The sequence below is a fragment of the Mustela nigripes genome, chromosome 7 (genome assembly GCF_022355385.1).
Source record: "Mustela nigripes isolate SB6536 chromosome 7, MUSNIG.SB6536, whole genome shotgun sequence".
Taxonomy (NCBI): Eukaryota; Metazoa; Chordata; class Mammalia; order Carnivora; family Mustelidae; genus Mustela; species Mustela nigripes.
Genome location: NC_081563.1, coordinates 111567909 through 111580090, shown reverse-complemented (window position 1 = coordinate 111580090; position 12182 = coordinate 111567909). Strand labels below are relative to the sequence as shown.

General features: G+C 38.9%; 1 protein-coding gene across 2 annotated transcripts in view; it reads left to right on the top strand.

Annotated features, from left to right (window-relative positions):
- LOC132021777 (receptor-type tyrosine-protein phosphatase alpha) overlaps nucleotides 1-12182 on the top strand; it is a 149101-nt gene that overhangs the window by 75483 nt on the left and 61436 nt on the right. For both annotated transcript variants that reach the window (XM_059406653.1, XM_059406652.1), the window contains exons 2-3: nucleotides 7784-7862; nucleotides 9077-9418. In XM_059406653.1, coding sequence (XP_059262636.1) covers nucleotides 7790-7862; nucleotides 9077-9418 — 415 coding nt within the window. In that variant the 5' untranslated portion in view covers nucleotides 7784-7789. The remainder of the gene's footprint in view (nucleotides 1-7783; nucleotides 7863-9076; nucleotides 9419-12182) is intronic.

The following is a 12182-nucleotide window of genomic DNA, read 5'->3' as shown; positions in this document are numbered from 1 at the left end:
TCTTTCATTTCATTGTTAGTGTTCCATTGTGAGAAAATACCATTGTTTATATATGTATCTCTTATTGATGGCTACCTGGGTTGTTTTCAGTTTTTTGTTATTATGGGCATTTTTGTGCTAGTCTTTTTGTGGACATGTGTTTTTATTTCTCTTGGGTAAATAAATATATAGGAGTAGAAATCCTGGGTCATGAAGCAGGTATATATTTAGTTTTACAAGAAGCTGTCAGACTAATTTTTAAAATGAAATAAAAATATCACAAGTAGTAGCTCATCCTAAAAATCATTCTGTGAAAGGCAAAACCGTTTCTACTTTAGAATTTGTATACATGGTTTCTGGCATTGTGCAGACTATAGCTGGCAGTGCTGGTTTCCTTCTGACATTTGATAGTACATATTTCCCTTGGATTCAAACTATTTAACCATTCATCTGTATCTATATTCATCTAAGGTTAGATCTTTATCATAGAACCAACTTTTAAGATCAATCCAGAGAGAGGTGTGGGGAAGAGATGAATTTCGGAGCTTATGGGGTGTCAGTAAATCAGATGTGACAGGGAGCTTGAGAGGTTTAACAACGAAGAGTTGGTGTGTATCTTTGGGAGAGAGAGAAAGGTGGGGCAGGGGAGGGAGAGAGAAATACCAGTGGCTCCCCTGCCCCATGAATTTTAATTTAATTTTTTGAAAAGGTTTTTTAAAGATGGTTCAAAATCAGAAGGTGTCTTGTGTGCTGAAATGAAATGATCTCCAAAGAGCCTCCTCATCTGTTTAACAGGCCTCATAGTATTCCATTTTATGGGTATGCCATCATTTATTTAATCACATTCCCCTCTGCTGTTGGTAAACATTCAGGTTATTTCCAGTGTTCTTCTATTGCAAACAGTGCTGCATTGAATAACCTTGTACATAATGGCACTTTAAAAGTATAGGTTTATCTGTAAAATTCTCAAATAGAATTGTATCAAAGGGTTTGTGTTTTTGTAATTCTGCTAAATATTTACAGATCATATGAGAGTACCTGTTTACTCAGTCTTGCCGATGCATTGTTATTCAAGTTTTTTATTTGCTTGATGTGTGAAAACTGATACCACAATATAGCTTTAATTTGGATTTCTCTAATCATGAGTGAGGTTAAGCAATTTTTTTTATATTTAAGAGAAGCATTTGCTTTTCTGTTGCATTCTCAGTTTCATATCTTTTTGCCCACTTTTCTTTTGGATTGTTGATTCCTTTTTTATTAATCTGTAGGAGTCCTAAGACATTTGTGAATGAGTTAGAAATATCTTTGAATAGCTTATTCTTTAAAAATATAGAAGTAGTTAGTTGTTTTAGTGGAATGGTGGAAAAAGAAGCCAGATTGCCATGGAGACAACTCTTTCGAGAAAATTGGCTGCAGAGTAGAGTAGAGAGAATGCTAGCTGAAGGACTGATACAGAGTCAAAGGAGTTCTTTTCTTTTAGAAATTCTTTTTTTTTTTTTTTTTTTTTTAAAGAAAAAAAGAAAGAAATTCTTGTGTTTAGAGGCACCTGGGTGGCTCAGTCATTAAGCGGCTGTTTTCTGTTTTCGGTTCAGGTCGTGATCCCAGGGTCCTGCATTGGGCTTCCTGCTCAGCAGGGAGCCTGCTTCTTCCTCTCCCTCTCCCCCTGCTTGTCTTCCCTATCTCGCTGTGTCTCTCTCTGTCAAATAAATAAATAAAACCTCAAAAAAAAAAAATTCTTGTATTTAAATGCTGTTATTAAGGGAGAAGTTAAAGCTAGGAGTTGGTAGTAGGGGATCTACAGGACAAGTTTCCTGATGTACTGAGATTCTTGAGAGTAATTACAGAGAAGGAAGAAATTTGTAAATATGTTGACTGGGAGTTATGGGTGTCGTGCACTCCAATGGCTTCTATTTTCTCTGAAGAGAAGGCAAGGCCAACAGCCAGGGGTGTGAGAGGAGGTGGTTGGAGAGGAGAGGAGGCTCTTTGAAATCACTGCTATGGAGAATTGGAGAAAACTGAGTAAGGAAATACAGATAGATTGCAGAAATTGTTTGGACTTCTATCAAGGCAGAAGGATTATTGGCCTTATCAGTTGTTTGATTTTCATAAGCAGCATTTGGCAGTTCCAAGTATAAGGCTGATGGTTGGATTAGTTCAGGGTTGGACTGTTTTTGTTTTTCCCCATGTAGGTAGAATAGAATGGTATTGCAAAGGAATTAGGGTGTAAGCATAGTGATGGAATTGACACCAAGTTTTCTTAGTTGGGTAAAGAAGGAAATAGGACAGAGTTATTGGATAAAAAATTAAGAGTTTCATGGACTAGAAGCCTAGGTGAGGTCTAAGAACAGGTATAGTACACATAAAAGAGAGAGAACTGCAAGGATGGGAGTCTGGTTGGAGAGTGGGAAGGTGCAATTCGGTATGAGTTTTTCCTGGTGATGACAGAACTGGGTGAGCCATTGTCATGGGTGGCCCAAGTGGAGTAGAAAGAAGTATGAGGCTTTTAGGATTGAGGAAGTCAGGGAATTCATAGGTTGGTCCAGATGTGAATTGTGGTGGCTATCCTCTGTGAGGATGTTGAACTGTCTTTGCGGAAAATATTCAGACTTGGGAATGGGAAGAAAACTGTGAGCCACATTGCAGTGTCTTCACGATGAGTGATGAATGCCTTCAAGAGCAGGGACTGTTAGAGAAGGCTCTAGGAAGAAAGGTTTGCATATGAGATCCTTGAAAAGTGGGGAAACCTTAGTTTTCCTTCTAGATTTGCAGCTCCCGCATACTTGGAATGGAAGATTTGGAGACTGGAAGAGGAAGGAAGGAAGCATAGATATGGATGCACTTTAATGTGGGAGGGAGGAAGTCACAGGAATTTGCCTGAGGGTTTTTATATTTGGGCAGAGTGAGGCCTTGACTACCAGGTTCCTGGTTGTGGTCTGTGGACTCACCTTGTTAGTGACATGGATCTTTTTACGTTGACATACCTCTCATTCCCCAGTTTACTCATATAAATCCTCTCCAACTTGCAGTTCACTGTACACTCGTTTTTTTTTCCCTTGCAGCCTTTCAGGTGAAGTATGTCTTTCTTCTGCAGTTTTATTTTAGTTTTGATTTGTATAATCATGCTCTGTAGTGAAATCTGTTTCTTTTTAACTTAATTTTATTATTTATAAAAATACTCTGCTCCATTTTTAAAATTTAGAGAATAAAGTACAATGTAAAAAAGAAAATATAAGTATAAAATGCTGTGCTGAATGTTTATAGATTTTTCCTTCTAATTTTACGTTCATGCATATACATTCATACACATTTATGAATTTAGTTGAGATCATATGGTATGTTCAGTTTTGATCTTTTTTTTTTTTTTTTTTTTTTAAGCTTAAAAAATGAAGGGCTTGGACTGCCTGGGTGGCTTGGTGGGTTAAAGCCTCTGCCTTCAGCTCAGGTCATGATCCCAGGGTCCTGGGATCGAGCCCCGCATCGGGCTCTCTGATAGCGGGGAGTATGCTTCCCTTCCTCTCTCTCTGCCTGCCTCTCTGCTTACTTGTGATCTCTGTCTGTCAAATAAATAAATAAAATCTTTTTTAAAAAAATGAAGGGCTTGTTCCATTTCCTTAAATTCTTTGAAGATAGCATTTTGAATAGTAGCAGTATATCATCTTGAATAGCAGCATAACACTTACTTCAACTTTTTCCTGTTTTCCCTGCTGCTAGCTATTTGGATTGTTTCTGCTTTTCTACTTAATGAATATCTCTATCATTTTAGTCTGAGTTTCAGATTATTTACATATACTTCAGAATAGAACCTTGGAAATGGGTCACAAAACAATATGGACATGTTTAAGATTCTTGTATAATCTTTCTGGGAAGGAATTTGTTATTACAGGCTAATGGCCATTCCCACCAGTATTTGGTTCCTTTTCATGAGACTCTTGCCAGCATTGAATATTTCATATGATGGATCTTTTCTGATCTGAAAGGCAAAAATATTCTCTCGTCACTTTATTCCTTTGATTAATAGGGATGGTCAACACTTTTTCATGTATTTTCTTAGCCGTTTATTCTTCTGTTCTGTAAATATCTGTTGAGGTTCTTCAGATTTTCCAAATTGAGGTCTTAATGTTTTCCATATTTATAGGACTTCTGGTTTTAATCATTTGTCTTATTTGTAACAATTTTCTAGTTTATTTCCTTCCTTTAAAACATAGACTTACAGGGCCCCCGGGTGGCTCAGTTGGTTGAACGGCTGCTTTCCACTCCGGTCATGGTCCTGGAGTCCTGGGATCAAGTCCCACATCAGGCTTCCTGTTTGGTGGGAAGTCTGCTTCTCCCTCTGACCCTGCCCCTACTCGTGTTCTCTCTCTGTCTCTCTCTTTCAAATAAATAAAGTCTTTAAAAAACCCATAGTCTTTATTTTTTTTTTTTTTAGAGCAGTTTTATGTTCATGGTAAAATTTAGCAGAAATTTGAGTTCCCAAATACTCCTGCCCCTACACAGGCACAGCCTCCCACACTTGTCACCTTGTACCTCAGTGGTACATTAATAATGCAGATGCATCTGCATTGACACGTCATTATCATCCAAAGTCTTGTTTACACTGGGGTTCACTTTTGGTGTTGTACATTCTATGGGTTTGGACAAATAATGACACGTATTTATCATTGTATTACCATACAGAATAGTTTTACTGCCCTTAAAAATCCTCTGCCTGTTCATTCCCTCCCATCTTCCTAGCCCCATAATCACTGATCTTTTTACTGTCTCCAGGAGTTTGCCTTTTTAAGAATGTTGTTCATTGGAATCATACAGTATATAGCTTTTCCAAATTGCTTTCTTTCATCTACTAATAATCACTTAAAGTTTATGTCTCTTCATGGCTTGATAACTCATATCCCTTAAGTGCTACATAATATTTCATTGTCTGGATGTAGTACATTTTCTTTATCCATTCACTTACTGAAGGGTGTCTTGGTTGCTTCCAAGTTTTGGCGATTAAGAATAAAGTTGCTTTAAACACCGATTTGAAGATATCTGTGTAGACATAGTTTTTAACTTTCTTGGGTAAATAGCAAGTGCACAATTGCTAGATCATATGGAGAATGTTTAGTTATGTAGGAAACCACTAAACTGTCTTCCAGAGTAGTTGTAACACTTTGCATTCCCACTAGCAGTGTATGAGAGTTCCCGTGGCTCCACATGCTCATTAGTGTTTGGTGGTGTCAGTGTTTTGGATTTTGGCCATTCTGATAGATGTGTTGTGGTGTCTTGTTGTTTTAATTTGTAATTCCTTAATGACACATGTTGCATATCATTCCATGTGCTTATTTGCAATCTCTGTATCTTCTTCACTGAAGTATCTGTTAAAGTCTTTGGCCTTTTTTTTTTTTTTTTTTTTTTAAAGATTTTATTTATTTATTTGACAGCGAGAGATCACAAGTAGGCAGAGAGGCAGGCAGAGAGAGAGGAAGGGAAGCAGGTTCCCTGCTGAGCAGAGAGCCCGATGCGGGACTCGATCCCAGGACCCTGAGATCATGACCTGAGCCGAAGGCAGTGGCTCAACCCACTGAGCCACCCAGGCGCCCAGTCTTTGGCCTTTTAATTGGTTTGTTTTCTTTTTATTTTTTTTTTGGTTTGTTTTCTTAATTGTTGATTTTTAAGAGTTCCTTTTAAATTTTGGATAACAATCCTTTATCAGATGTGCCTTTTGCAGTATTTTCTTCCAGACAGTGGCTTGTCTTCTTGTTCTGTTGACATTGTCTTTTGCATAGTGGAAGTTTTTAATTTGAATGAAGTCCAGCTTATTAATTATTTCTTTAATGAATTGTGTCTTTGGTGTTATACCTAAAAAGTCATCACCATACCAGGTCATTTGATTTTCTCCTATGTTATCTTCTAGGTGCCTTATAGAGTTTACATTAAGGTCTGTGATTATAGTAAATTTTTGTGAAAATATAAGGTCTGTGTCCAGATTTTTTTGTGTACACATATGCCCAGTTGTTCTAGCACCATTTATTCAAAAGACTGTCTTTGTTCCATTGTATTGCCATTCCTCCTTTGTCAAAAACTAGTTGATTGTATTTATGTGGGTCTGTATCTGGGCTCTGTATTCCATTATATTGATCTATTTTTCTTTTACCAATACCAGTCAGTCTGGATTACTATTGCTTTATGATAAGTCTTGAAATTAGGTAGTGTTAATCCTCCAGCTTTGTTTTTCTGTGTTTAGTTGACTATTCTCAGTCTTTTGCCTCTTACAATCTTTAGAATCAGTCTGTCAAAATCCAAAAAATAACTTGCATTTTGATTGAGATTGCATCCAGTGTATAGACCAAGTTGGGAAGAACTGACATCTTGACAGTATTGAGTCTCCATGAACATTATTGAATCTGTCAATGAACATTGTTTATGTTCTTTTACATTTAGTAGCTTTTATTTTTTTCTATAGTCAGATATGCCATTTTTACCTTTGTGATTTCTTTCTTTTTTTTTTTAATTTTTTTTTTTAAGATTTTATTTATTTATTTGACAGAGAGATCACAAGTATGCAGAGAGGCAGGCAGAGAGACAGAGAGAGAGGGAAGCAGGCTCTCCGCTGAGCAGAGAACCTGATGCGGGGCTCGATCCCAGAACCCTGGGATCATGACCTGAGCCGAAGGCAGAGGCTTTAACCCACTGAGCCACTCAGGCGCTCCACCTTTGTGATTTCTTAAATCAGAAAATCTTTCCTCATCCTGAGCTCACATAAATATTAATTTATTTCCTTGTAAAATGTGTTTTTAATCCTTCTACCCTTCTGGATTTTATTTTTGCTTTGTGAAAAGAGGTGATGGTCTTACAGTGTCCCACCAAACACAGTTATTTTTCCTCAGACCATTTCCTATCAAGAATGTATATGCATACAAGTAATCAGCTTTCCAGTTTGTTTTCTAACCCTTTTGGAGGGAATTGCATGCTTTCCCTATTTTAGATTATAGTCAGGTGGGAAAAATAGTAAGGTCATCAAATCTTACATGGTTACCGCTTGGGAAGGCCACCTACTGAGCCCATTTCCCTACTAGGCATGGTTGCTGGTACCAGAGGCAAACTCCTAGGTTGTGTATGAGCCACCTGCATTCCTCCCACCCTTTTTCAGAGATTCTAATGTACCTCTTGGAGAGGCATGTCCTGCTTCCCTCACTACCATATTTGATTACCATCTGGGTGTGAGTCTACTGAAGATGGGATGTTTGAGTGTATTGCTCCCCAGTTCTTCCCCTAGTACCTAGCTCACTACAGGACACAAAAATCTGAATGGACAGATGAACCACTATTATCAGTAGGAATGTGCCACAACTCTGATGTGGTTTGAAATGAAATAAAGGTTGGGAGCAGCTGTATGAGGTCTGTTTCAGAGAGCATTACATCGCAGTCACCCTACCTTCTCCATACTTCCCATGCTGAAGATGCTAAAGCTGCACATGGTGAACACAAGAGGAGCTTTTCACAGGACCACTCCCTAGCTCTCACTCCCAGAGATGCAGTCTGGCATGGAGATTTTTAAAAGTTCTTTGGGTGATTCTAAAGTATAGCCAAAGTTGAGGGTAATGCTTTAAAAAGTGTGTTCTTACTAAGTTTTATTTGTATTGATATAAAAAATCAATTAGGTAGTTGGATTTGGGGGCATGCATATCAGACTCCCAGAAGATCATTGGTCTGTATGTACATTTTATTGCTGGGAAGATTTTACCGAAAATACTCCTTTGGTGAGTATTTTAGACATAGTTACAGTAATATAGGACCTTGTCTAATATGGCTGTCTCCTTTCTAGGTCAGCATGGATTCCTGGTTCATTCTTGTTCTGCTTGGCAGTAGTCTTACACGTGTATGTGCCAACAATGCAACCACAGGTAAATTGTCATTTGATAAGGCTAGTGTTCTGAATAGAATTTTGCTTTCACATTTAATGACCTAAAATTGGAGACCTGGGTGGTATTCAAGAAAGAAGAAATATTTAAGATTTACTTAAAACTGATGGTATAAAATATATGTCTTTGGAAATCTCTGAGTCCTGTTGAATGATCAGCATTGCTCTGTATACAATATACTACTTTAAATAAATAGATTCTATGTTTATCCCTGAAAAGTTAAAACAAACAAACAAACAAAACTGTTGCTACTTAAGACTCCTCTATATTGGGGCGCCTGGGTGGCTCAGTGGGTTAAGCTGCTGCCTTTGGCTCAGGTCATGATCTCAGGGTCCTGGGATCAAGTCCCGCATTGGGCTCTCTGCTCAGCAGGGAGCCTGCTCCTCCTCCTCTCTCTCTCTGCCTGCCTCTCTGCCTACTTGTGATCTCTGTCTGTCAAATAAATAAATAAAATCTTAAAAAAAAAAAAAGACTTCTCTATATTGATTCTGAAAATATAAGTAATGAATCCACTTTTCTTCCTCTGTGAAACAGTAGTCCTTTGGAGGTGGTAGAAAAGGCCCAGTGTTAGATAAAAGAGAGAGTGTGTGTGTGTGGTCTTTTCTTGGTCTCAGGTGTTTGATTGTTTATTTTTTTAACTTATTTATTTGAGAGAGAGCATGTGAGGGGCAGGGGACGGCAAAGGGAGAGAGAGTTTCAGGCAGACTCCCCACTAAGGGTAGAGCCCAGCACGGGGTTGATGCTAGGACCTTGAGATCATGACCTGAGCTGAAATCAAGAGTCGGCCACTTATCCATCTGAGCCACCTAGGCGCCCCTGTTTAAGAGTTTATTAACGCTTGCTGCCTTGTGTCTCATAATTTTTGAGCGATCACATTGTTTTTTCTTTTCTTTTAAGATTTTATTTATTTATTTGACAGAGAGAGGCACACAGAGGCAAGAGAGGGAACACAAGCAGGGGGAGTGGGAGAGGGAGAAGCAGACTCCCCACTTAGCAAGGAGCCTGACGTGGGGCTCAGCCCTAGGAGCCTGGGATCCTGACCTGAGCCAGAGGCAGACAGACCCCTAACAACTGAACCACCCAGACGCCCCTGTTTGAGAGTTTATTAATGCTTGCTGCTTTGTGCCTCATAACTTTTGAGTTATCACATTCTTCATGGGGTGTTTTCTTTCTTTCTTTCTTTTTCTTGTTTATAGTTTTACCTTCAGTAGGCGTTACAAGATCTATGAAAACATCAACAGCAGAATCAGTCAAAGAAGAGACCAAAGCTTCACATTCTACTTCTTCAGTAACTTCTTTCTCGGTGGCACCAACATTCAGCCCCAATCTAACGCTGGGACCCATCTATATAACCACTGTCAATTCTTCAGACTCTGACAATGGGACCACAAGAACAGCAAGTACCGATTCTGTAGTCACTACACTTTCACCAAATGGAACATGGCTTCCAGAGAACCAGTTCACAGATGCCAGCACGGAACCTTGGGAGGGGAATTCCAGCACTGTGGCCACCACCCCGGAAACTTTCCCTCCTTCAGGTACTAGGGATGGTTTCTGTTTTGGGTTTTGTTTTTGTTCTCTTTTTCTCTATGAGGTTACTTACCATTTTATTACTTTGTGTCTTCTAGCCACAAAATTTCTTGAAATAATTAAAATTGCGAACTGATGAAATTTAGATAATAAATTCTCAGGAATATCTGTTTAACATAGACTTAAGAAGAAAGAAGAAACACTCTAGAGGAGTGTTTATGCTTTGCCTGGCATTCTGGTTAGACTGGGGAGGCTTGAGTGTTAAAGGTAGAAGAAGTTTGAAAATACAAGAGAAAGGGGAGGTAATTGATGATGCAGGAGACTAAAGATGAAAGGCTGCAGAAGCTGAGTAATAGGATTAGCCTTGAAATGAAAGGACCCATGGAGACCGTGGAAGGAGAATGGGTTTCGATGTCTGTAACAGTTAGGGAGTGGGAACCCTGTGGCCAAGGGTGGAGTTAGAGGAGCTCAGGGAAATAGTTAAGTTGCAGTGCCAGCTTGTTGAGGCCTCAGCCCAGCCTACTTCTTTCCTTCAGTCCATCAGTGGTTGAATGGGAAGTGGCACCAAAGATAGAATCAACCCTAGGTCAGAGACCAGGTTGGGTGGAGCAAATTTCTGACTTCTTGGAGCCTCAGGGTCCTGGTCTGTAAAAGAGAAGGGGACCCTTAGAGGGCTTATTTGAAGAGTAGAGGAAATTTTTCCCTGACAGCTGTATAACTGTCATTCCTTTTCTAGCAAAAGTCACTGTTCCATCTTCTGTGATCTCATCTCCTTGGCTCATATTTCTTCCCTGTTAGATGGCGAGGGCCCCTAGATTGGAATCACATCTTGCTCATGGGGATCATTCAGAAAGTACTTGCTGAATTGAATCTCATTTCGTTACTACAGTTGATCTCTTTCAGCTGAGCTATACAACCCAGGCCCTGCATTTTCCTGCTTTAATCCCATATTTTTCCACTGTAAATGGTAGACAGTCTACTGAGACACACTACTTGAGTTTGAATTCCACCCTGACTGTGACCACAGGCAAGTTTATTTAACCTCTGTACCTCAGTTTCTTCATCTGTAAAATAAGGGTGAGTGATAGTAATAATACTTACCTCATAGAGGAACTATCAGAATGAAATGGATTGATAGAGGTAAAGCATTTACAGTGCCCGCCTTTACATGGCAAGCACTATTTTTAAGTGGTGGGTGTTGTGCTGAGAGTTTTATAGAGTAATCGTATGTAGTATCCTATGAATCCTCTGAGGTTGGTTCTGTTTTATGTTTTGCAGATGGAGGAATTTTACAGTGATGAAACTGTAACTTAGGGAGTCTTTTTCAAAGTACAGGTCATGACCAACTCATGAAATCAGTTTAGTGGGCCATCATGTTTTGTTTTTAAGTGGATGGTCCTGTTCCATTTCTGTTCTTCTTGCATTTTGTATATTATTTTGTGAAACTTTTGTTACAGTCATACAGAAACACATACTGAGTAACAGTGTAGAATGTATTTCTTTCTGTGAGTTATAGCCATTACTTGAGGAAAGAAGACAAAATAACTTGTGCAAACTGAATTAGTCAGTGGGAAAGGTGAGACAGTAACCCAGGCATGACTGACTTTGCATCCTGTGTTCTTGTGTTCTTCACTTCTGTTCTGTACTGTCTTCATTTGCCAGTTCTTTGACATGACTATGGATACTTACCTCCCTTTAATAGATGGTTAATATGAAAGTATAGAGATTAAATTACTTGTCTTTGATCTCGGGGCTGTCAAGTAGCAAGTTAAGCCTATTTCTCACTTTTGTGGTCTTTGCACTCTGCTGTTAGGGAACTGAGTTTTCCTTTATCTGTCATAGGTCCAAATTATGCTATAGCTAAGAAACCAGTTATTGTATAGTTAACACATTTCATGTCTCAGGGGATGAGACTGCTTTTCACTGGTGACTTTTGATCAGTTAAACACAAGAAAACCTTTATGGTACATCAGGATGTCACAACCTGAACCCCCACGTCCTCCTGATTACTACCACCTCATCAGTCCTCCCATAATTGTTACATCATAATTTCTGGTTAAATCAGTATTTGATGTTTTATATTATTATAATGATGTTACTCCCTGCTGAGCTATAAGTATAATGTGATTATTTTTCCTTTCTTGTACAATTCTTTCCTGGATTTTATAATTGCCTTATAGTTCTTTTTTTTTAAGATTTATTTATTTATCAGAAAGAGTGTGTGCATGCACACACAAGTTGGGGGAGGAACAGAGGGAGAGAATCTTCAAGCAGACTTGCCCACTGAGCGTGGACCCAATACAAGGCTCGGTCTCATGACCCATGAGATCATGACCTAAGTGGAAACCAAGAGTCAGCCACTTAACTGACTGAGCCACCCAAGTGCCCCAGTTGCCTTATATTTCTGTTTTAGTTTTCTTTTTGCCTGTTGCTAGCCAGTTCTTCTCATAGTTTCTATAGCCTCTCAGTACAGTTTTCAATAAAGTCAGATCTGTAAAGTAATCTTTTTTTTTTTTTTTTTTTTTTTCCCCTAGAGATCTTCCTCCTGAGTTATCCATTGTTTTACTCAAGTTTAGGCTTTATCATCAGGGCTGCTGCCCAGGTGTTGGTGTGGGATTTCCTTTCTCTTTTGTTTTGGAAATTCTCTTTGCTTCCTGACTTCTGTATTGACATCTTTCTTGGATTACCCCATCCTTTGGTAGAACATATCTTCCAGTAGCTTCCTGAGATAGGAGTCAATGAGGAGTACATTGCATGAGGCCTTGGATGTCT